General features: G+C 52.6%; 1 protein-coding gene across 1 annotated transcript in view; it reads left to right on the forward strand.

The window, feature by feature from the left end:
• Window positions 1-25115, forward strand: part of nav2a (neuron navigator 2a) — a gene marked incomplete at its 5' end in the record, with an annotated part of 77770 nt that overhangs the window by 15202 nt on the left and 37453 nt on the right. The window contains 9 exons of the mRNA XM_079997957.1: window positions 1595-1667; window positions 1764-1995; window positions 2197-2253; window positions 4921-5054; window positions 12565-13798; window positions 14510-14616; window positions 14707-14815; window positions 16481-16894; window positions 22876-22998. Coding sequence (XP_079854083.1) covers window positions 1595-1667; window positions 1764-1995; window positions 2197-2253; window positions 4921-5054; window positions 12565-13798; window positions 14510-14616; window positions 14707-14815; window positions 16481-16894; window positions 22876-22998 — 2483 coding nt within the window. The remainder of the gene's footprint in view (window positions 1-1594; window positions 1668-1763; window positions 1996-2196; window positions 2254-4920; window positions 5055-12564; window positions 13799-14509; window positions 14617-14706; window positions 14816-16480; window positions 16895-22875; window positions 22999-25115) is intronic.

Here is a 25115-nt window from a genome sequence, read left to right on the forward strand (position 1 = left end):
TGGATTTGATGTGTGTGTGTGTGTGTGTGTGCGTGCGTGCGTGCGTGCGTGTGTGTGTGTGTGGGGGGGGGTTCGGTGACCCAGACGGTATTTATGTCGGGGGGGGGGGGGCATCGCGGCGGGGTGTAGAGCGGCATTTTCCAGCGGGCGCCGGCGTGGAATATTTCTGGCATTCCGAGAGGTCGTCCTCGCTCCGCCGTCCCGCTGATCCCGCCGTCCCGATCCTCCGGCTGGGGGCCCCGGGGGGCCCGCATGTGTCAATTCCTCCAGACAGCTGGTGGGGGTGTGTGGGGGGGGGTCCCTGGAAAAAGGCGGCCGGCGTGACCGACAGCGCTGCTCGCGAAACGCCCGCCGCGCACCGCGCACCGAGGAGGCACCAGCCTCACAGCAGGTCAAGCTATTTAAAGTCGCCGCAAATGAAGTTTAATGATGTCATTAATCTTGGGACGGGAGGGCCACGCCCACACGACGGCCCTCCGCCAGGGGAGCGTGGGCATCGATTTAACAGGCATTACAAGGTATCATGCTTCTATGTCTTTGCGCGGCCCTGGCGATTATGGGCTGTAAATGTGATCCAGTAAATTTCCCTCGTGCGTGTGGGTTGCGTGTGGGTTGTCCATATGCTGCGGTTCTCACTCTCAAACTTCACTGTTTAATTCATGATTAACAAGACGTTTAGCTCCAATTGGAGAACTTCCAATAGTTTCACTGTTATCTCTTATCTCATACAGTGGTACAGTACAGACGGGTATGGAGGTTTTTCTCATTTCATGCTTAACAAGAAAAATCCCCCATATTAGATCCCAGAGACTAAATGTGATCAAATGGGCTCCACCCGATGCAGGTGGAGTTGAAAGAGGCTGATGACCGTATGTGACGTACTGTAGAGTCCTGCACCTCTGTTTATTTGTCATAAATGAGGCGTTTCTCCATCCGTCGTAAAAAGGCCATATAACCATTCAGTAGTCTGCTGCTCACCTGGAGCCTGGTTGGAGTTGATAAAGCGCTCTGCAGATGGAGGTGCAGATGGAGGTGCAGATGGAGGTGCAGCTGCTGCGGCGCTGACGCCGGGGGTCCGGTGAGTCACCTGATCCTCCACCTGCACGGAGCCTGCAGCGGATCACATGTCCGGCGCTTTGCTTTGCTGTACCGTCAGAGCCGCGGCCAATCGGGTCCTCCGTTGGCCGCCCCGGACGGCCTCCGTCAGTGGCGTGGCGCCCTGGGCTGGCGTCATGGCAACCTGGCCCCTGCTAGCCGACGGCTTGGCGGAATGTTTTATGGATTCCTGTTTTGACTATGTCACCGCTGCCATGGCGACCGGAGGTCTGCCGACGCCGAGGCTTTGCATTTGCCCGTGGAGCGACGGAACTGATCTGCATGGATTCCTCTTCGTCTTGGGATGATGATGATGATGATGATGATGATGATGCACAGCTATGTTTAGAACTCTCCGTATTCTACTGGGTTTTAAAAATCAGTGTTGTTTTACTCGCTATTCTCACGTCCACATAATACCGATATGCAAATATAAAGACTGCGGTGTTTGAGGACTCACTCTCGCTCTCTCGCTCTCTCTCTCTCCCCTCCTCTCCAGATTGAGAACATCGACGCCTGTCTGGGTTTCCTGGCAGCCAAAGGAGTGAACATCCAGGGCCTTTCTGCGGAGGGTGAGCCCGACTCCTGCGCGGACCCTCCAGACACGGAGCAGCCTCTCGTCCTCCCTCTTCCTAAATCGTTTGTCCTCCCCCACCCCCCTCCGACAGAGATCCGTAATGGGAACCTGAAGGCCATCCTCGGGCTCTTCTTCAGCCTGTCCCGCTACAAGCAGCAGCAGCAGGTCCACCGCCAGGCGTCGGTCCAGCCCCCGCCCCAGAGCGCCCACCCCCCGCTGAGCCAGCAGAGCAGCGCCCCCGCCCAGCTCGGCCTCGCTCCGCATGGGACGCCCGGCCCCGCGGCCCACAGCCACAGAGCGTCGCAGGCCGAGATGCAGTCCAGGTGAACAGAGCAGGAAAGAGTGGGAGGTTTCCTGTTAGACGCAGCTTCTCCCGCTTCACCATTCCGCCGGGCTCTCACTCACTGTCGCCGCCCCCTGTCTTTATCCGTGTGCATTGCATCTGACATTTGCCGACATAAAACCTTTTTTCTCTCTCTGTCTCTCTTCCCCTGTTTCTCCTCTGTTTTCTGCTTTTCCTCCAGGGATGGCTCTCAAAGTAAACTGCTCAAGTTTTCCCTTGGTCAGAAAAAGTCTTCTAGGTCAGGCTCCTTCTCTCTGTCTCTTCTTCTCTGGGTCCTTGTCCTCTTCCCTCCTCCCCCGCATCGCTCCTCCTCTTCCTCCTCTCCCGCATCACTCCTCCTCTTCCTCCTCTCCTGCATCACTCCTCCTCCTCTCCGACTCTCCCATCCTCCCCCTCTCCCATGTCCGCTCCTGGGAACAGGAGGGTAGAGATTTTCCCCTCAACTCAGATCCTATCCCTTCGTAACGATCGCGTAATCTGCATCGGTGTGAGTGATGTATTTTTTTGTCTCAGCCCTTTTTGTGTGTTTAGGGGCAACCTCTAAATCTAAAATGCATGAGTGTTCTCCCTGTCCCCGGCAGACAGAGGCCTGTTTCTGGGACGCTCCCCTCCGTCTGACGACACGCCTCATTTAGCATGCCTACTCAATGGGCTGTGAGAGACCTTTAGATAACCCTAAGTGGTTGTGCATGCACGTGCTGGTTTGCTGTGTGTGTGTGTGTGTGTGTGTGTGTGCGCGCGCGCGCCCGTGTGTGTGTGTGTGTGCACGCAGTTGCCTAAAGAGCACGTCTCACATATACTGTGACTTTAATAATTAACACAGACGGAGTCTCAGGCAGGAGTGGTTGTTTTGAATGGGTAGGAATTTGGAGATTGATGTCAAGTGCTGTCAAGATATTATTGCATTTAGCATCTGCAAGCATGTCTTGTTTATCTTTTACCAGAAAAGAAAGAAAAAAAACACTTTGTGCATCTAAGACTTGTGTGAAGGTTTTTTTTCTTGAAATGGAGTTGAGGTTTTGGGGTGTTTTTTTTTTTTGCATGCTGCCCTATCCCGCATTCCACTTGCACTGCACCTGCTGTTGTAGCTGCTGCCTCCGAAGCGATGCAACAGCTCCATCTCCTGGTCAGCTCGTGTAACTACAGTTTGGAGTTTCAGTCGGGTGGCTTTCATCTGACTGACTCAACCTCTATACAGTGAGCGTCTCAAAAATATCACTTTTTTTTATATGTTCCGCCCATAACGCGACAAGAAATAATCCTATCATCAAGATATAATAAGAAAATAAAAGAAAAACACAAGATAAAACAGTATGGCTACCAAACCCTGAATACTGAATTATAACAAAGATTAAAAACTGCATTCATTTATTGGCTTTACTTGTCAACCACACATCATCTGCTGTTTTGATCCACACGTCAAACCTGCAGGATGGGAGCGGCAGACTGTTATTTTTCCATAATTGAAAGTCAAGCCGTCTTCGGCCAGGTTTTTGCTAAACCCATTTCCTCGCAACATAGATAAATATTGGTCAGTCAATGTGAATGGCACACAGGAAATGAGAGTCTTGATGAGGAAATGTGTGCGTGTGTGTGTGCGTGTGTGTGTGTGCGTGTGTGTGTGCGTGTGTGTGTGTGCATGTGTGTGTGTGCATGCACAATCTGCTTATCAGCAACCCCCCCCCGCCCACCACATCTAGTCTATTACCATGACGATGGTAATGATGTCGCGCCGCAAGTGAATTAGCATTTTATGAGCTGATCTGAACATGTGGCTCATGTGATGCACATGGGTTGGTTCTAGGTTGTTTTGGTCGTTGTTTTTTTTCTCCTCGGTGCACCCGTTTGCACCGTACATGGGTTTCACATGTGACTTGATGGGTGATCCGTGTGCATATTTTTTCCAAAAAACACCCTTGCATTTCCCCACGCATTCCTGGCGGAGAGCGTTGGACCCCCTCGGTATTCCGGAAACGGGGTCCAAGCCCTGGGACCCACACCGAGGCAGGCGTTAATAGGAATATGTGCTACAGTCTTACTGCGCAACATTTACACCCAAACTACAGGATTGAAGGTCGATGGACTGAAAACATGTATATGTACTATTCTGCATACATCCAGTATGACTTGACCTTTACGTAGGTGTCTCTGCAGTTTAATATTATGGCTTAATAGGTTAGTCTCGCCGGGCGTGAAGAGAGGGCGGTAGCGCTCCCAGCGAGCATCTGACTGGTCATGTGTATCTGCTGGACCTCCTTTTGTTGTTTTTTTTTCCTTTCCACTTATTTACTGCGAGGATGAATTCCTCCGTTGATTTTATTGGACCGTGCCCTAGATGTTGCCGTGCCATGAAATCGACCCAAAGTGGCGCAGGGTCAACGCCCCCCCCTGTGGACTGCTTTGATGCGTGTGGACAGGTTTTCAACTTTTGGGGACAGGCTAACAGATTTAGTGTGAACCGGCTCAACAAGGCAAAAACCTCCTTGACATTTAAGACACTTTTGGCGGTTGTAGGGCCGCACATGTGCTATTCCTGGTGAGAAGATTAAGAAATTCAAATTCAATTTTTTATAATTCAATGAAGTGGAAAATAGGCCAAAAATGTGATATTGCGAGGGGCATGAATCCAGGGAGCAAAGTGGTTGCTTGTGACAACAGTCATTATCAACAGATCAGCGGTCATTATTCAGAAATAAGTGACGGCTGGTCGCCGCTATCGACCAATCAGAACGGAGTATTCTGCAGAGCCGTGTGATAAGCTCCATTGAGCCTTTTAGAATGTCCCCCACTTTTAACCGAATGGCCCCTGATTAGAAATATGCTAAATGTCCTGACCTCTTTGTCCCCAAACCCCTTGTCCCTCTCTCTCTCTCTCTCTCTCTCTTTCTCTCTCTCCCACCCCCAGACTTCCTGGACCTACATCGAGGGTCTCCACTGCCGGCGGTGACGTCCCTCCGCGAGGGGCCGCCAGCGCCCCCGGCAACCGACGCAGTCAGGGTTTCACTGATAAGACCAAAGCCAGCCTGTACATGCACAAAGGTGAGAGACACACGCATCCAGGCATAGGTGGTTCATACAGTCACCTAGAAAAACCATTAAAAGCCTGATTATATTAGATACGTTTAATAATAATATTAAAATCCTTAGGAAACAGCCTTAAAAGCCTCCCAGATGAAGATGACACTAAATGGGTTCTGACAATCCGAGTGACCTATGGCTTTTGACGTTGGCGTGTATTTAGGTGTTTTGTCCTATTTAGACCATACGCACACGCACACGCACACACACACACACACTAATTTGCCTTGCTCCTCGAGAGACCTCCCGAACACAACCACAATTACCCAAATTGTTTGTTCATTATGTCGTTATGTGAAGGCGTCAATTAGACGGAGGCGGAATTTTAAAATGTTTGCACATACATGTACTGGCAGATCTGGGGGGTAGTTAAGGGGTTAATTGCCTGTGTTGCAGTGATTAGTGCCTTCAAGGGAAGAGCGGTAGTTGAATTATACAACGTTATTCCCCTTTAATCCTGACTACACTCCTAAAGGCCGCGGCGTCTCGCTGGGTTCTCCTTGAACGAGCTCAGATCCATCACCGCAGGTTTCAAACGCTGACGGAAGCAGTTTGGGTGCTCCCCAAGGTTTCCGAATTCAGGGTGACTTATTGATCCGGCCGTTTTTTTTTTTTTGTTATGGTGGGCGCGGAAAAAAAACAAAAAAAAAAAAAACTGTCATTGTTCCAAATGAGTGTTTCTTGGCAACGTTTGGGGGGGGGGGGGGGGGCTGGTGTGGAAGCGCTCACACACAGCGCCAGAGCTTTATATAGACTGTTAGTGTTCACATGGCTCTAAACTCATTACCCTGCGACCAGAGACCTGACCACACAGAGAGAGAGGCAGGGAGGGAGGGAGGGAGAGAGAGAGGAGGGAGAGAGGAGGGAGGGAGAGGAGGGAGGGAGGGAGGGAGGGAGGGAGAGAGGAGGGAGAGAGGAGGGAGGGAGAGGAGGCAGGGAGGGAGGGAGGGAGGGAGGGAGGGAGAGAGGAGGGAGGGAGAGAGAGAGGAGGGAGGGAGGGAGGGAGGGAGGGAGGGAGGGAGGGAGGGAGAGAGAGAGGAGGGAGAGAGGAGGGAGGGAGAGGAGGCAGGGAGGGAGGGAGGGAGGGAGGGAGGGAGAGAGGAGGGAGGGAGAGAGAGAGGAGGGAGGGAGGGAGGGAGGGAGGGAGGGAGAGAGAGAGAGAGGAGGGAGGGAGGGAGGGAGAGAGAGAGAGAGAGAGGGAGGGGATAGAGAGGGACAAAAAGAGAGAGAGAATGTGTTGCTTGTGTTTGCATGGTGATAAATTAACCAGGACTAAACATTGCCAGCAGTCGTTAGGTTAGTGTTAGTGTGTGTGTGTGTGTGTGTGTGTGTGTGTGTGTGTGTGTGTGTGTGTGTGTGTGTGTGTGTGTGTGTGTGTGTGTGTGTGTGTGTGTGTGTGTGTGTGTGTGTGTGTGTGTGTGTGTGTGTGATCAGCAGCAGGTGAGTGGTTCCAATTGTGGTTTCACTCCCCCTTGGTTCCCTGCCAACCCCCCCCCTCCTCCCCCCTGTCCCTGTGAACCACAACACTTCCTCCTCCTCCTCCTCCTCCTCCTCCTCTCTCTCTCTCTCTCTCTCCTCTCTGGATGGACAGAGTTCCTCACTCTCTCCTCTCCCCTCCGCCTCTCTCTTCTCCTCCTCCCGTCCCCGATGCCGGCGTCTGCTGCTTCCCTCAGGTTGGTTTGCTGCTCGTTCCGCTCCGTGCTGAGGAACCCGGGGTTTCCGTGGAGCTGTCCCGTCTTTTGTGTTGACCTTCCTCAAACGGTGCCGCAGATCCAGATGATCTTCCCGGGGCTTTAAGAAACTGTGTAGGAGCCACCGCTGAGTCCGCTGGATGTTGTCTTGTTCGCAGTTTTCACTGTCGTTTACGGTGATTTGGGGGAATGAGAATGGAAGTTATTTCGCTGTTCTCCTGTCACTATGACATAATACTGTGTATTACACGTCTCTGGCCAATACTCCATTCTGATTGGTCAATGGCTGCAAGCAGCGATCAGCTATTTCTGAATAATGACGGCGGTCTGTTGATAACGACCGTTGCCGCGGGCAACCACTTCTCCCGGTTTCACGTCCCTCGTATCACTCCGACGCGATGCAACTGCTGACACTGGCTAGTGGCGCCATCTGGTGGCGCTACATGGAAACTACAATGGAAGACTTGATGCGGATACGTCCGGTTTCACATTCTTAGTGAGTTTGTTGGTCATACGTGTGGTCATACGTGTGGTCATACGTGTGGTCATATGTGTGGTCATACGTGTGGTCATGCGTGTGGTCATGCGTGTGGTCATGCGTGTGGTCATACGTGTTGGTCATCTGTTGGTCATATCTGTTGGTCATATGTGTTGCTCATACGTGTTGTTCATACGTAGGAAGGAGGTTATTTTTCCGTCGAGCGAATAGTTTTCTACGTTGCTGTGACTGTAACTATGCATACCCCTGGTCTCAGCATGTTTGCTTATTTGGTATGTAGCCATGTAACAAGCGGTGTAATGCGTAGCCAGCCAGTCTTTATCTAAAATAACACCTTCAGAGTCCTGATCACCCTGTCAGGGCTTACTTTGGCGATAATGACCTGTGCTGGCTGTGCATTATCCTTTACATATACCACGTCAAGTGAGTGGAGCTGCCTGATTGTTACATTTTCAGTGAGATATACGACGCTTATTATTCTCTGTAACTTATGAAAGTGTTTGACAGCGGGGCGACCAAACCGCACAATGGATGACAAAGGCGCCACCTCTGGTCGCCCGGGGCAACGGGACAACAAGCTGGTGTGGAACCCTGTAGCCGACTGTCGTCGCGGCGCGTTCTTTTCCCTCAGAGGGGGAGAGCGGGGTGTGTGTCAGTGCTCGTGACACCGCAGCGTGACGGTGTCACCGGGGCCGTTGTGTTCGGTCGCACAGTGACACTGAGGGAAGCGTCGCTGCCGCACATTAACACAGCACGACACGGACACACGCACCGTACCTGCACCTGGGACAGTGTGTGTGTGTGTGTGTGTGTGTGCGTGTGTACGTGCATGTGTGTGTGTGGGTGTGTGTGTGTGTGTGTGTGTGTGTGTGTGTGTGTGTGTGTGTGTGTGTGTGTGTGTGTGTGTGTGTGTGTGTGTGTGTGTGTGTGTGTGTAGACAGTGCTAGCCAACTCCTTAATGAATAGCCAGCTGATGAGCTGTAGCCGCTCTGTTTGGGTGTATTCATGTGGAGGACCTTTAAAAAGTTTCACTCCACACAAAGAGACGCTGTCCCACTCACTTACCACAGCACAATGACTGAGGAGTGTGTGTGTGTGTGTGTGTGTGTGTGTGTGTGTGTGTGTGTGTGTGTGTGTGTGTACGTGTGTACGTGTGTAGCTCCACTGTGATGAGTAAGCAGTCGCTAGTGGCCTGAAACTTTATCTCGGCAAGAATTTTTTTTTTTTTTTTTTTTTGAGGATTTAATTGACATTTCTGAGCAAAATAACACACAAATACAGTGCATATCGGTTAGAGAAATCTGTGGTTCTCAACGTAGCGTCCGGGGGGCCCCCGAGTGTCCTCAAGAGGGTCCAATGGGGTCCCCATCAAAATGGTGAATAGTTCAACTTCAAGATGTTCGGGAACCATTGGAGAACGTCCAGCAACGACTGGCTCCTGGTCACGCTCTGCTTCGATTGGATTCCAGGGACGACGTCTGATCAAGCGGGGTCCACAGCCCGATGGGAATCAAATCTTCGGTGGAAGATAATCTTTGGTGTGGAAAAGGGTTTGGAGTAATGATAACAACAACAACAACGCTGTAAATGATAAGTCGGCCGCTTCGCCACCGGACGGATCGCCGACCGCTCCGTGACGCCGGGTCGCGGGGGACGAACCCGTGTTGTGTTACGCGCTGGTGTGAAAGTAGGGCACTTTTGGGTCAGCGGCATGCTCGCTGAGCGGCCCGGTGAGGAGGTTTAGCTTAACGTCTTGTGACCGATCTGACCGTGAGAGGCTCTGAGAGGCTCCGGCTCCAAACACCAACACCGTGCTCGCCCCCCTAATGCATTTAGGCCTGTTTTTCCTCACATTCTTCAGCGGGTGTGTGTGTGTGTGTGTGTGTGTGTGTGTGTGTGTGTGTGTGTGTGTGTGTGTGTGTGTTTATGCGTGTGAGTGTGCGTGCTTGTGCGTGCTTGTGCGTGTGTGTGCGTGTGCCTGTGTGTAGTGTGTTTTCTCCTTAATGCACCGATCAGGTCACAGTTCAATCTGTACAGGGCGGAAAAATAGTCCGAAGCGTTTGAAGTCGCTGAGCTGAACAAACAGCCCTCTCTCTCTCTCTCTCTCTCTCTCTCTCTCTCTCTCTCTCTCTGATTTACCGACTCCCATGCATGAATACACACACACACACACACACACACACACACACGCACACACACACACACACACGCGCACGCGCACACGCACACGCACACGCACACACTCACACGCACACACACACACACACGCACACACACGTATGTAAACATACATGGAAAGACTGACAATGGTTGACAGGCCCGTGCACCATTATTAACACAGGCAGGAATTAACACAGCATGTCCAGGAACATGCACATAAACACTTTCTCTCTCTCTCACACACACACACACACACACACACACACACACACACACACACACATGCGCACACAGTTGTGCATATGCATTGATCCGTGAAAAGCACTCTGGATCCATTGAGGCGGATTTCCCACCCCAAAAAAGCCTTGATGTCAGGAGGCCCAAAGAGGAGCCTAGGGAAGAGGAGGGGAGGAGAGGGGAGAGGAGGGGAGGGGAGGGAGGGGTGGGGAGGAGAGGCGAGGGGAGGGGAGTCAAACCTTCATCCCTCCGATCAGGAGTTGAAGAGTGACAGCAGCAACGATAGAAGCAGAAAGGGAGAGAGAGTAACTTTCAGGAAGTGGCGTTCTGTCGCTTCCTGTTCTCCAACCTGCTCTGCAATGGCCACGCTAATGGAGCCGTTTAGGCTCAATCACTGAAATGCTTCCAACGTGTTTCCCCCGAACGCCCCGACGGGGGGGGGGGGGTGACACGGGGTCAGGGGATCGCTTCGATTGGACCCTCACTTTCTGCCCCGCGGCCGAGATGGGTGTGACCGGGCCCCGGGGGGTCGCCGGGTCAGGGATCCGGGACCGGAGGTTTCAGATCGTGGCTTCGGAAGCCGCCGCTCCGCTCCCGACGTTCCCTCCGTCTTGCACGGACGGACGGAGCCAGGCGGCCCCACCCGTGCCCCCGCTGACCCGGCGTGTTAGAGCGGGACTACCGGGGCCCGTTAGTTCTGGTCACTAATCCAGCCATGGCACGCACCGGCTGCTCCAGTGTCCGGGGGCCCTTGGCCTTTCTTTTTCTTTTTTTTAACGCCCAATTCATGGCTGACCCAAAAATTCAGCTGGAGCCCATTCAGGAGCAGGACAGTACGGCCTGTACCGCGGCCAAAATGAAGGCTTCCCCTCAAGTTCCCAATTCCCTCATCCCAACCTGGAGCTCTAATCCCTTATTATCTCTCTCTCTCTCTCTCTCTCTCTCTCTCTCTCTCTCTCTCTCTCTCTCACCCAGTTTTTCCTCCATATCTTTCATAATAACACCGGAACCCTTTCTTTTCATTCACGCGCACCAATAGGAAGTGCTCTATTAGAAACCCTGACCCACTTTCCGTTTGCTAACTGCTAGCACAGCTAATTGGGCCCTAATCACTTCCTAATGGCTCCATTGTTTCAGGCCGCATTCCCTAAATCCTAAAAGGGGGGAGGGGGGGGGGGGGGGTTCCGATATCCAATTAGCGCATGAAAGGCGCCGTAAAAAAAATAAAAAAATAAGATAAAGTGGTGAGGGAGACCCAAATGAGGGAGGGGTAACAAACAGGTTGAGCGTTTAGTAGTCCAAGCAAATGCTGACTTAATGAGAATCAACCATGAGGATGAGGAGCTGGTCGGAGGCGCCACCGCTCGGGTTTGGGGACGCGGACGGGACCTTGCCCGTCGTGAAGATCACACAGGATACAAGATTTGAACCCGTAGCTGCTGGACCGGTGCAGGGCCTCCCCTCGCGCACTGACGCCGTTTGAAGCGCTCGCTGCGTATGCAGACCTGCCGCTCTACATTTGTTTTGGCTGCAGAAGCAGCGGGAGCGGTGGAGCCAACGTCCATCTACCATGGAGAATAAAAAGCTTCATATGATCGGTAACTCAGCCTGACTGCTTGGTATGATGAGCCATTTTGTACAAAATAAAAGTCGGGTAAATACTCCACTCCAGCCGCGAGCATTGTTACAGGATGTGTATATTTGAATACAACTTTTACTTCTTTACTTATGATCATATCTGAAGCTCCAGACACAGGAGCTGGATGAGGCTGAAATACAAGCTTAGAAATACATATTGCAGTATGATCAAGCTGTGTGTGTGTGTGTGTGTGTGTGTGTGTGTGTGTGTGTGTGTGTGTGTGTGTGTGTGTGTGTGTGTGTGTGTGTGTGTGTGTGTGTGTGAGAGAGCGTAGGTGTGTACACATAGTGAGGGGTGTGTTCCAATGAACTGTTATGATTCATTCTGCCCGGTGCTCCTTAGAAGGTCTCTCTCTCTCTCTCTCTCTCTCTCTCTCTCTCTCTGTCTGTCTGGCCGTTGGAGTTTGAATATTCAAACCCTGCCGCTCTGGAAACTCCGCTCTTGCAGCACCAGACCCCCACTCACTGCTAATACTAACCCTGTGCTGCAGGATTTTATATCCCTCCTCACGGTGCGCTAGTCCCCCTTTCTCGGGTAAGTTGTTTGTTGAACATATTGCTCAGGGCCTTGTGATTATTTAGAATTATCACCCCAAAACCTTTTTTTTCCTCAGATCTGTTTTTTATTTTTCATGCCAGGTGTGTCTGCATCTGTTCTCCTCTGAACTTTACTTTGAAAGTTTTTCCAGTAAAGGTAAACCATTTGCAGGGTTTTCTGTTCTTTAGTTCTGCTTCAGTCGCATTGGGATGCTTTCTCTCTGTTTCATTCTTCTCATTTAAACTGGAATGGAGGCACTTTAACTAAACTGTAACCAGAAGTGTGACGGGGACGTTGACCAAAACCACCCCATATAAGTCCAAGCCGCTATAAGTGGGGCAGCGTTGCTTCCTTTCTTGGCCCTCCCTGGCGCGACTTTAAAGCACTCGAAACTACTCCTCATTGTTTTTATAAACAGTTTGCGATGGGCTCTGTTCATTGTTAGTATTAAAGGTTTCTCACAGTTGTGGTGGCTGGCCCAGATCAGAGTAATGACACGCCGGGCGATCAAGACGCAGGCAGCGCTCTGCAGCGGCGGCCCTTATAAGGCCACCCGACGTAGGGTTAATCAAGATCGTCTCGAGCATCTGTTGTCGGCGTTCGCTCCCTTCCCTCCCTCCGCTCCGCTCTCCCTTCTTCATTCCCATTCCCCTCCTGTGATTCAAGAAAAAGCGCCTGAACGTCACCCCGTGTTGTTTCTCCTTGCAGAACCAGCGGAGGGCACGACCTCCCAGCCTTCGGTGATGACTGAGCATGCGCCATCGCCCTCGGCTACCACCAGCGTCCCTTCCTCTACCTCCGCCTCCGTTCCTCCGCCCTCTTCGTCGGCCATTCCCCAGCCCAACTCCAACAGCAAGCCCTGGAGGAGCAAGTCGGTGAGCTCCAAGAACGTCTCGTCCTGCTCCTCCTCCGCCTCCTCCACCTGCACCTCCCCGTCCTCCGGCATGATGGCCGTCAAGCAGGAGAAGGAGGCCCCCTCCAAGGTCGCCCCCGCATCTGAGGCGCCTGCCAAGGTCGTCGGCCAGAAGTCTATGCTGGAGAAGCTCAAGCTCTTCAACAGCAAGAGCAGCTCCAAGTCGTCGGCCCAGGCGGACGGCTCCGCCCCGGCCAGGCAGCCCGCCGCGGCGCCGGTGGAGAGGGCCGAGGCCGGGTCCAACACCGACCCTCTGGAGGACGAGGACGGGAACGTCCGGCCGGGAGCCAACGGGACCAGTAACGGGACGGCTCACGCGGCCACGCCCTCCGCGGGCACCTCTCTCGCCACGACGACAAGTAGCCCCAAGATTGCCCTGAGGGGCATCGCTCAGCGCACCTTCAGCAGAGCTCTCACCGCCAAGAAGAGCTCTGTCAAAGGGTCGGAGAAAGAGAAGGACAAGGAGAGGGCGAAGGAGAAGGAGAAAGACAAGGAGAGGTGTAAGGAGGCGGGGAAGCGCACCTCCGCGCCGGACAGGGCAGAACTCAGGGGGGAGGAGCCTCGGGAGGAAGTAGCCACTGTTTCCGCGGAAACAGACAGTTGCAGTAAAAAGACCTCAAAAATTGCCAGCTTCATTCCCAAGGGGGGTAAGGCGGCCAAAAAGGAGAGTTCCACGCCGGCACACAGCGGAATACCAAAGCCAGGAGGCAAAGCCCCGGGGGGCGGGGGCAAGGCCTCCTCAGCGGGGGCCAAGGAGGCGGGGGAGCGGCCGCGCAGCATGCGCCTGGGGGGGGGTCTCGCCATGCACCGCGGCCCCCTGGACAGGGACAGGGACAGGGACAGCAGACACTCCAGCTCTACCTCCAGCCTGGCCTCCACAGAGGGCAAGGGCACGCACGGCGCCGCCCCTGTGGCCGGAGGTGGCGCCACGCAGAACACAGCCAGCAACACGGTCAGCGTGCAGCTACCTCAGACCCAACAGCACCACAGCCACCCCAACACCGCAACCGTTGCACCTTTCATGTACAGGTAACGCCGCCATCTAAAACGTCAATATTACACGCCTATTTTTGGTGAATGAAATATCTGAGAAATAGCTTCTTGCATATTTGGGAGCCTCTCAGAGCTAAGTGGTCATCCACACTGCTGACCATCTGTGAAGCGTAAAGTGTGTGTGTCCACGTGTGTTTGATGAGTGCGTTATCTCCGCGGGGGGTGCTTGTGTGTGCGTGTCCATTTTGACCCTCTTCCCTTGACCCTGTGACCCCGCTCCCACCGTGGTTCGGGCGGAGGTTCCTCTCTCTCCCTCTGAATGAGTCCTTTTCTGGCCACGACTCATTATCCCAGCGCCGCTTCCTCTGCTTCTGCCCCCGGGGGCGTGGCCTTTCCCAGACCCCCCTGGTTCCCCTCCACAGACCTCCACCCCCACCTAACCACACGCCACCGTGTTTAGCGCGTTAGAACTTCCTCCGCCGCAGTTTACCTGTCGCATGCAATCTCCCGTTGGATGAAAGCACCTCCGCGCGTGAGAAGGTGTGTTTTTGACGTGAATCTTGGATGACCTGTTTCCATGAGGCTTCGTGAAACCGTCTTGTTTTAAGTGATTTGACCCCCGCTCAAGTTTTCCATCTTCCCTGACAAATGTTTGGGTGGTCGATCTCCAACGATCCCCACTCCAGAATAACTGAATAAGCATATAACCGCCGGTAGGACCCTCAACACCGCTCGATGTTATTCCAGATCGCAAACAGATGGCGAGGGTACCATGAACATCGAGGGATTCGGGGGAATGGGTGGAGACGTCTCCCTCGGTAAGAACAGCCAGCCCTCCATCGAGGACCTCTCAGGTAGACGGTCGCTTCTCCACGAAACCCGGGAAAACAATCGGATCCGGCACCGATTCCCGTCTTTCTGAGCCCGATTTGTGCCCCGTTCAGGTGAAGACCCCGAGACCAGGAGACTGCGGACTGTTAAGAACATAGCAGACCTGCGACAGAACCTGGAGGAGACCATGTCCAGCTTGCGGGGGACTCAGGTCACACACAGGTACATCCGTGGCGCAGTCCAATGAGTTTGCCTTCCACTTTATTCCCCTTGAAATATTTATATTTGAGTTGACCTCTGACCCCTGTATCACCTCCATGCTGACCGAGCTGCTTTGATCTAGCTGAGGTTCTGGCACAGGAATCCTCATGGGTCATTTTCCTATGTTGGTATACCCCCAAGGGGTTTATATATTGTCTGTTTGGTTCATTGTCCTTTTATAGTTGGTTTTAATTGGCATTTAAAGATGTTACAATGCTGCCGCCCGGTGGCTCATTTGTGTTACTGCGTCTGTAACGTCCACCTTCACTGCGAGGTTGAGGTTTTCCTTTTCTTATCGCCCTTCCACAAGACGAGGGCGATTCATAACAACCCCGATGTTTTAGTGGGTTTTAAATGAACAAAAAAAGGAAAACATGGCAGGGTCCATAAATCTGATTCTATCCCCAAAACATTTATTTCTATCATAAAATACTTACTTTTCATTATCTCATCGATTTGTCCAAAGCAACACTCTCAACAGACTTTATTTTGGGAGTTTTGTTTCGCACACACCAACATAGGGGTATCGCTGCCGTTATCAAGGGACAAAAGGAGCGATCGGTTTCGCAGGTTTGACCGCTGACGTCAGAGGATTTCTGTCCAACTCCCCAAAATGTTGTTCATACATACAGTAGATGTTTGATCAATACTTAGGTCCACCTTAGTCACAGTTTGCTCTCGTGTTAGACCCTGAGGGTCTCCCTCTCCTCTGGACCTCCTTCCTTCCTGCAAACGGACTTTGCGCAGCTTGGGCGCCTCCTTACGTCATTCATCCTCTTCCACACAACTTGAGCCAAGAGGGACGGAACGATTCCATAGATTAGAGTCAGAAGGAAGTGTAGTCGCAGTAAAGGTTTTTCAGCGTGAATCGTTTCGCCTTTTGACATCATAACAAACAAAACCGGCTCGTATTTTTCCAACAGAAGTTCTTCGTCAACATTAAAGCACGACCGGTGATACGAGAACATATCGAAAACCATATTCATTCAGCCGACCTTTGGTAAACAATCCAAACTGTATGAGCAGGCGTGACTTGATATTGAATCAATGAAACAGAATTAGAGGAATGTTCAGCAAAGGATGTAGTACAAAATATCCGGATATATTCAAGCATATCTGATCCTTTGTTTTGTTTTTTTTGATAGGGGAAATATCGTTTTTCTCGATAAATTATAAAAAAAAAAAAGAAAAAAGCAGTTCTTGGACACTGTCTCTGCATCACAAAGTGCAGCAGCTGCAGCTCCAGCCTGGCTGAGGGGAGGCAGCCGCTCAGGATGAAAGACGGAGCGGACCGACCACGCCTCGCTCCGCCTCCCGATCTGGACGGAGCCTGGGCTTTGATCACAGGCCGCGTCTTTCATGTCCTCTTTGATTCGGACTCCTCTCTGATCTGCTTCCCTCCCTCAGGATTATGTGTGAGCTGACCTCTGACCTCTGAACGCCCCCCTCCCCCCTCCTTCCCCACACAGAGGCACACACCTCGTTTATCCTACTTCAGAGTATGGATCGTCCTGTCCGCTCACTGTTCACGGTGCTTCTCAGGATCAAAGTGAAGTGGAGTTTATTTTTCGGTAGAACCCGATCACGCACCCCCATTTAACCCCGCCCCCTCTGCTCCACCCACAGCACCTTGGAAACCACCTTCGACGGCAGCGTCACCACAGAGGTCAGCGGCGGAGGCGTTAGCGGCAGCGGGGGCGGAAGCGGGCGGAGCATCCTCAGCCTCGCCTCCTCCCGTCCCTCCCTGTCGTCGTGGCGACTCGGCCAGTCCAGCCCTCGCCTGCAGGCGGGCGACGCCCCGTCCGTGGGCAACGGCTACGGCGGCCGGGCGGCCGGCGGCCAGGGCGGCCGCTACCTGTACCCGGGGCACCTCAGGAGGCAGCTGGCCGGCAGGGGCGGGGCCCTCTGCAGCGTGGACCTGGGAGACCGGGCCGGGGACGACATCGACCTGGAGGGCATCGCCATGGAGGTGACGGGATACATGAGCGACGGAGACGTGCTGAGCAAGAACGTGACGCGCAGTGATGATGTCACCAGCGGGTGAGCGCTCTTTGGGACGTTGGTTTTCTGGCTGTTTAAACCAGGGCTGGGTTCAAAACACACAGTTCTAATGATTCAGTTTTAATGATGTTCCTGGAAATTGTCATATTAATACTTTATTATTAATATTTATTAATTAATAATGGCGGTGCTGTCCGTCAACTTAATAATTCATTATTATTAAGTTGTACAATCATCATCAGCATAAATTAAATACCATCACAAATGAGTTTATATTTAATTTCTTTATCTGACTTTGTGTTCTGTGAAGTATTTCTGGAACGCACATCAGGTGACAAGTGGGAATCAAACCTCATTATTGGCTCAGGGATTGAACAAGCGCAGGGTGACCAGCAGAGGGCAGTACTGCACTTTGCCGATAAATCCCCTCGAGCAATTCCGAGCAGCAACTCCTCTGTGTTATCTCATGACATCTCTCTTGCTATGGCATAGTTTACCTTCGGCAGCAACCTGCTCGTTATGCAGGGATACGTCAGCGGAGCCGGGCGCCGTGAACCCTGTCACCTGTTTATTTGCTCACTCAAGGTCTGTGTCTATGTTGAAACAAGCTCCGTGCATACCTTGGCTGGCCCGCACTGCAATTTAAACCTCCACTGTCATCATTATTATCATATGAAACTGTTAAGGCCGCCAGCTCGCCTTCAGATGCCAGCGACAAGCCGGAGACGGGGCGCTGGTCTGGGTGCCGGAGCTGCTTTTTTAGGGATCGCCCTGAGTGAGTGCGAGTCAAAGTAAACATCCAAGGCTAAAGACCCGAGTCCGTCGAGTGACGTGACACCGCGATGTTCCGACAGCCCAAATCTGCCCAAATCTCTCGCAATCGGGAATGATTCAGTGCTCCCCCCCCTTCCCATGTGTCCAATTATCGTAATGATTCACCCCCTCACCTCCACCCCCCAGGGGGGCTGTAGTGGCTTGCGGGAGCTAAGTGCTCTTGAAGTACTTGATATGTTTGAATAGCGGCCCGGGGAGACAAAGGCCGACCCACAGCCACACCTGGGCAGGTGAGTGATGTGAGCAGGTGAGCGGAGGCCAGAACTTGATAGTCAGAGATTTCCCCCCCCCCCACCCACCCACCACCACCCCCACCACCCCGCCCGCTCCCCCGCCCCGGCTTACATGTATTCCATCAAGGTGGAAGAGATGAGGGTGTTTTTTTTTTTAAACAGCCCGTTCTGATGACTAAACGGGAGATTCATATGATGGTGTAAGTGCTGGAGGTGCGGGGGTGTCGCCTCCGGGACACACAACACATCGCAAAACAACAAGCAGCTCTGTTCATATTTGATAAACACAACGTGTTTCTGTCCGCGGGGGGCTGAATGACGATGGATGAATGATTCGTTACTCAAACAGCCGGTGTGGAAATGGTGTGACGAGCTGCAGCACACGTCTTCAGGGAGCGGCAGCTGGAGGGTGGAGGTGGGCGGTGTCTAGGGAGGCATGCATGTATTAGGTGTGTTTATGTGTGTTGGCTGCAGACGCCCTGTGGGTTAACCATTTATACCAGACAGATCCCCCAGGCCATGCAGCGTTCTGCAGCGTTGAGCAGCGTTCAGCAACGTTGAGCAGTCAGCACCAGCTCTTCGCTCTGACCGGTTCTACCGCACACAGGTTGTCAGGGTGTTTAAACTGCAAAGCCCGGCAGACGGGAATTTGGATTAGGATTTGGCTTCTACTGTTGTAGAGTCGTCCCAGGCCCTTTGTTCTTCTGAGATGTTGATTTAACTCTTTCTTTCCAGGACCTGAATATTCAGAGCTGGTGGAAAAGGCCATGGGCTTGTGAAGCAGCGTACAAACTGTACAAATTCAGGCAATAACAAATTTAATTGGCTCCTCTTTTGCAGTGCACAGCAAAACAGTGTTGTGTTGATTCTTTCCATAAGTCAAGTGATGTGTTTACACAATGTATTTTTCATTTATTTGGGGGCCCAGGTAATATTGGGGTGCTGCCAAATGTGTCCACCAGTTGACGTTCCTATTATACAGTGTAAGTTACAGTATTCTGTGGGAGTGATTCTCAGTCTTTTTCATTTCAAGGACAAGTAATTTGATACGTATTAGGCCACGGACCCCATTTGATATGAGTTGGGCTGGAATCCCAATCCGAAGGGAAGAGTGGAGACGATCGGGGTCCCCCAACTGTCAGATCTGATGTAGTCTTTACTCTTGTTCGGGAGACAGCGGTGAAACACGCAGGAATTGAAACAGTCATTATTAAAAATGTAACGATGGTGAAGTTGAACTAATAATCATTTCGCCTGGGACCCCCACATACAGAAACACTGTTCTGTTGGACCGGTGCGGCAGTCCTTTCCTGTCATCCGTGCTGGTTTGCAGTGTTCTCTTCAAAATCTGAGGAACAAAGCAGCTTGACTGACGGCACCACTTAGTATCTGCTGTCTCCAGTCTGATGCCCTCCCCCTCCTCCCCCATCCCTCCCCCCTCGTCTCCCCCCTTTATTCCTTTCGGCTTCCCTGGCCCCTGGAGACGCGAGGAAGGGAAGGGAATGGAGGGAGGGGGTAGGGTAAGGATGGGGGTCCGTGCCCTGCCCCCTCTTCCCGTTCCCTTCCCTTCACTTTTTCCTCAACCTGGCTCGGGGGTATGCTGCCCCCACCCCCCAGACATGCAGGCGGACCCGACCAACCGGCGGGAGGCACACCGAGCCGCATACCAGCACTTGAGCACCTGCAGACGCACACCCCCACTGTCATTGCCTCACGAGGCGGTGTCGCATCGCTCCGGGCTGCACGCCGGGGGGAGAGGCTGACGCACGGACTCGCCCTGTTTTCCACTCGGGACGTGAGTCCGAAAAAGAGAGGGAGAGAGAGAGAGAGGGAGAGAGAGAGAGAGGGAGAGAGAGAGAGAGAGAGAGAGAGAGAGAGAGAGAGGAGGAACAGGAGCCGGGCGGTGGGAGTCGGAGCCTCCTCGCTCCACGTTGGAGATCTTTATCTGCAGGGATCTCCCCCGTCACCTGGACCCGCTTGTTTTTGTTCGGGCTCCCGTGCGTCGCCGTGTTTCCATGTTTGAGGCTGAAAGGTACGTCTCAACGGCTCCAACACAATTCAGTTTGTAGAAGACAAACAAGCCTTTTTGGGGGTGGGGGGGGGTTAAGATCTTTAGTGATTAATGTCGCAACAACAGTGTTTTTGCCAACTGAAATTTCATTTTTTTTGTGTTTTGTTTTGTTTTGTTTTGTTTTGTTTTGTTTTGTGTATAACAAGGCTCCCCGTTGCTGGGTTTGCACAAACACTCGCCTGGCTCTCTCTCCTCCTGACGTTTCATCCCATAAACTTGTCCTGTTTGTACACGCACTCTCCCTGCAAGAGGAGGTTATAGGTTAAGGTACGTTTTTAAAAACAGGAGGACTTGGACAGAACAGCCACTCATTAGTGTGCGGTTGCCGTGTGTGTGTGTGTGTGTGTGTGTGTGTGTGTGTGTGTGTGTGTGTGTGTGTGTGTGTGTGTGTGTGTGTGTGTGTGTGTGTGTGTGTGTGTGTGTGTGTGTGTGTGTGTGTGTGTGTGTGTGTGCGCGTGCGAACGCCAGGTCATTCTCAAGGTGACATAGTTATGGGATGACGGACGAGCCTGAAAGGCCAGCGACTCCGCTCTGAAGGATCCGTCTGCAGACTGAGCCCCCTCCGGTGGGGGGGCGGGGGGGTTCGGACATCTGGTGTTGCTAGGTAGAGACCAGGAGGAGCGGAGATCCTGACATTCTTCAGCTGGGTCTCTGAACCCTCACGTCCAAGTACAAGTTATTTTGGTAAAGTACATTTCACTATCTGTACTTTTCCAGTTTTGGAGTTTCACGACGGTCAGTCCACTATATTTCAAAGCAAATATCAGATTTTTTTTTTTTACTGCACTGTATTTCTAGCACAGTAACTTTACTTTAGTGTGAAACAAATCACAATTTATATTCATATATTTCAAAATCAGGGACTGGATCTGTCAAACTGCTCCATATCATTTCTAAGCACTACGACGCCACCCATACTATTTTATTTGTTAAATGATCCGGATCAGGATCTTCATGAGCATCATCTGCAGAACAAAAGCTCCAGTTGTACTTTATGGTGTATTATAGTCTCCGTTACACTGGATAGCACAAGTACTTTTACTTTTAATGCTTTAATTACATTTGATGGCGAGTCAGTAGAAATGTGGTTCCTCCGCTTTTACTGGCGTCATTTTTGTGTCATAGTATTTGTGCTTTGGCGGCGTTAAAAGGTTCAGAGCGCTGCCCTACGCCGCGGCGCTCCCACCGAGGCTGCGATATGAACGTTTCCTTTGTCGTCCTGGAAGTCGCGGAGGGCTCCGCGGCGCCGGGTCAGAGGGCTCGGCTGTCCGGAGGGTGGGACGTTGGCGCGGCGTGGCTGCTGGTCTCTCACAAAGGAGCCCTGTGCCGCTCCCTGCTCCCCGCCTGCCCCGGCGGCACTGTCCTGCGCGCACGTCCCAGCCATTGCCAAGATCCAGGAGAGAGACAACGCACGCAGCTTTTTAAGTGCGAACACCGGGGCTTGTTTTCCTCTGCTCGCTCAGCTGCCAAAACGAAAAGCATCGTCGCGGGCCCAAGGGGCCCACGCCCGCCGACAGCACCGGGCCCCGCCTGGCGTCTCAACAGTCCGGTCTATAGGTAGAATCTGCAAATATTTGGTTAAATTAGTAACGGGCTGAGAGCGTCAATGTTTAGTTAAATTAGGAATCTTCCCGAAGAATCAATATTTGCAGAATTAGTTTGTGTTGTTTTAGTTTGAATGGGAATGTTTGTACTAAATGCAACCCCCCCCCAACCCCCCCTGCAACCCACCCACCCGCTCCAACGGCCCCGAACTGTAACGGCTCCTCGCGGCTCTGTGGCTGATAAATCTTCAAACTTTCCGTTATGAAATGAAGTGAATGCCCTACTTAGCCGGCTCCCCGGAGGTATTTTTAGCCCCGGCTCGCTGTTAGGTCACTCGTACCACAACATTCCGTCAATCACTGTAATCCGCTGCGGAGTTGACCATAAAGTGCTTTCACAGCGTGTTGCTGGAGATGGAGCGACACGTCCGACCTCCATAAAGAATCGCCCCCGCTCCCTTTACCCCCGTCCTCTGTACAGTAAAACCTCTACTACAGTGGTTCTCAACATGCCCCCCCCCCCCCCCCAGTGGTCCCTGGAGAGGTTTCAGGCGGCCCCCAGCAACATGATCAATAGCTTCCAAAACATAAGCAGCGTTGGGGGAGGTACATTAATAATGTCTGTTTGGATCCTAGTTTCACTGTTATCGCCTGTGGTACGGACGCATCCTCTCGGGTTTGGGATCCCAGAAACCAAATCCGATAAAAAATGTGGAGTCCGTGGCCCAATGAGGATCAAACTGAGAGAGTCCTTGCGATGGAAACAGTTGAGAACCTGTTTCTCCGTTGCCGTCAGTGTTTCCTTATTCCCCTCGTTGTTGTTTACTTCTGAGCCTCTCGAGGCAAACACATGACTCGACTCAGCCAGTAGCAGCTCTTCGTTGTTGTGTCTGCGCATGTGTGTGGGGAGGGGGATGGGCTGGACAGGTGTGGAGGCCTCTGTGTGTGTGTGTGTGTGTGTGTGTGTGTGTGTGTGTGTGTGTGTGTGTGTGTGTGTGTGTGTGTGTGTGTGTGTGTGTGTGTGTGTGTGTGTGTGTGTGTGTGTGTGCACGCGTTGAGTCTAGGTGCATGCTCAGTGGCCGGCTACAGAGAAAAGCCACTTAACTCTGATTGATGATTTCTATTCGTCCGCCGGAAAAATTGATTGATGTGAGATCCTCCGGCTGCAAACAAAAGCCTGAGAGTCTGAGAGTCTGAGAGGGGGCGTGGAGGGGTTGACTCCGTCAGTGCGGTGCTCGAGTTCCCGCCTTATTCCTGCTTCCCCTTGTCGCCGCCCGCTTCCAGGACACGCAGCGTGCGGCATCTAACGGGAGGCTCTCTGGTGTTTCTTTCCCCCAGCTACATGACGGACGGAGGGCTGGGCCTCTACACCCGGCGCCTCAACCGGCTCCCGGACAACATGGCCGCCGTGCGGGAGACGCTGCACCGCAACGCCTCCACGGGACAGGGGGACGCCGACAGGTGAGCCGGGGCGCTCGATACCGCACGTCTGTCTGCAAGCTGTCGCATTGTGCCGCTGTCCGGCGCGCTGTTCCGTTGCTCCGTTTGGAAACACTGAGCGACAGTTTGTCGGAAAAAGGCGCATTTAACGATGTGGAACGACATGCATTTTGGGCTGAAACTGTTTGAAGACGGTAATACATCAAGACGAAACATATTCTACAGCGTCACCTCAAAAAGAGTTGGTTTTAACGGCGACTATATAATCTCTCTCTACGTGAAATGAATATTTGAACGTCTTTTAGTTCTAGTCGATGTAGTCGTTGAGTATTTCTGCCGGCGGACCAAACGCCGGCTAACGTGACCTCTGACCTCTGCGCTGCAGACAGGTTGAGTACAGTCGGGGGTGGAGGGTGGAGCAGGCACTTTAAGTCTGGAAGGAGCTCGATGGAGACTCTCGCTCTGCCTCCTTTGTCCTGTCAGTGAAGGTGGGGGTGTTGTGGGGGGTTTTCCCTGGGTAATTGATGGACTGCAAGTTAATGAAGATAGACCAGCCCCCCCGCCCCCCCACCCGAGTTTGGGATGGCGGGTGGAGGTGGCTGCATGAAGGATAACCCAGTGATGGATACACGGCTGGAGGGAGGGAGTGCAGGGGTGGGGGGGTTTCGGGGATGGGAGGGTGGGGGTCTGACGGCTGAGTGGGGGTGGGTGGGGGGGTTGTCCGCAATGCTGGTTGTTATTGAAGTGTTTCAGTAGAAGCTTCTGTGAAAGAAATCCTCAGGTGCTGCTGATTTCCTGCCCACCTGACCTTTGACCCCTGTCCTCTCGTGGCCCCCCAACGCACGCACGCACTTCAATCCCCTCCTCCCCCTCAGGTGGGGCTTAACACATCCTGTCCCGCTTTTACCTTCCTCCTGTCTCCCCGCCCCTCCCTCCCCCTCTTCCTCTCTTTCTTTGTTCCTGGCACCTCTCTCCTTCCTTATCTGTCTCTCTATCCTTCCCCACAGAATGCCCCCTCTCCTCCCCTCCTCCACCCCGCATCCTCCCCTCGGCTGGTGGTGGTCATGATTAGAGGGCGGAGAGAGGAGAGGGTAAAAGCTACTCAGGAGCAATTAAATGATAAAAGTTGGGGAATTTTCTTTCGTTCGTTCTCTTTTTGCACTAGGTTTGTTTGATGTTTGATTACGAGCTTTCATGTTATTTTTCAGGGAGTTTTAATTGAGCGAGCGCGAGACGTGATGTTTTTCCAGAAGTGTGTGTTTGTGTGTGTGTGTGTGTGTGTGTGCGTGCGTGTGCGCGTGCGCATGCGCGTGTGCGTGTGTGTCTCTTCAGTTGATCGTCTTTTTTCATCTTCAGACTACCTCATTATCACTCCCATAACATTAGAAGTACACGTTTGGTTCAGAAGAACTCAACCATCCGCCCCCACACCTACAGATGGCTTACACACACACACACACACACACACACACACACACACACACGTACGCATACACACACGCGCGGGCACACATGTACATACATGCGCACACGCACGCACATACATGTGCGCACACACATGCACATGCACATACTCACACACACACATACACACACACACACACACACACACACGCACACACAGACACACGCGCACATGCACTCTCACACACACACACACACACTCTCACACACACACACACACACACACACACACGCACACACAGACACACACACACACACACTCTCACACACACACACACACACACACACACACACACACACACACACACACACACACACGCCCCCTCCCCACACTCCCCTGAAGGAATGTCTGCTGGATGTCTTTACTGGTTCCAGTTTGGCATAAATTAGGGCGGGGTGTGAAGTTCTTGATTAATGTATTAACATAATAAATGTGAAGCAGCGTCGCTGGGGGGGGGGGCTCCAGATGAGGCTGCTTTTAACCACCACAGTGACGGGGGGGTTAACGTGCGGTTCGGGCAGGTTCGTGGGGGGGGGGGGGGGGGGGGGGGGGGTTATTGGACGGCTAAACACCTTTCTCCACACGTGTTTCCAGTTGTGCTCCTCGTGTCGGGCTGCCTTCACGGTTCGTACGGTCGCTGCCGTTCAGGATTTGGGGTCTCCCTCCAGGCCTC

Source organism: Zeus faber (genome assembly GCF_960531495.2).
Source record: "Zeus faber genome assembly, chromosome: 3".
NCBI lineage: Eukaryota > Metazoa > Chordata > Actinopteri > Zeiformes > Zeidae > Zeus > Zeus faber.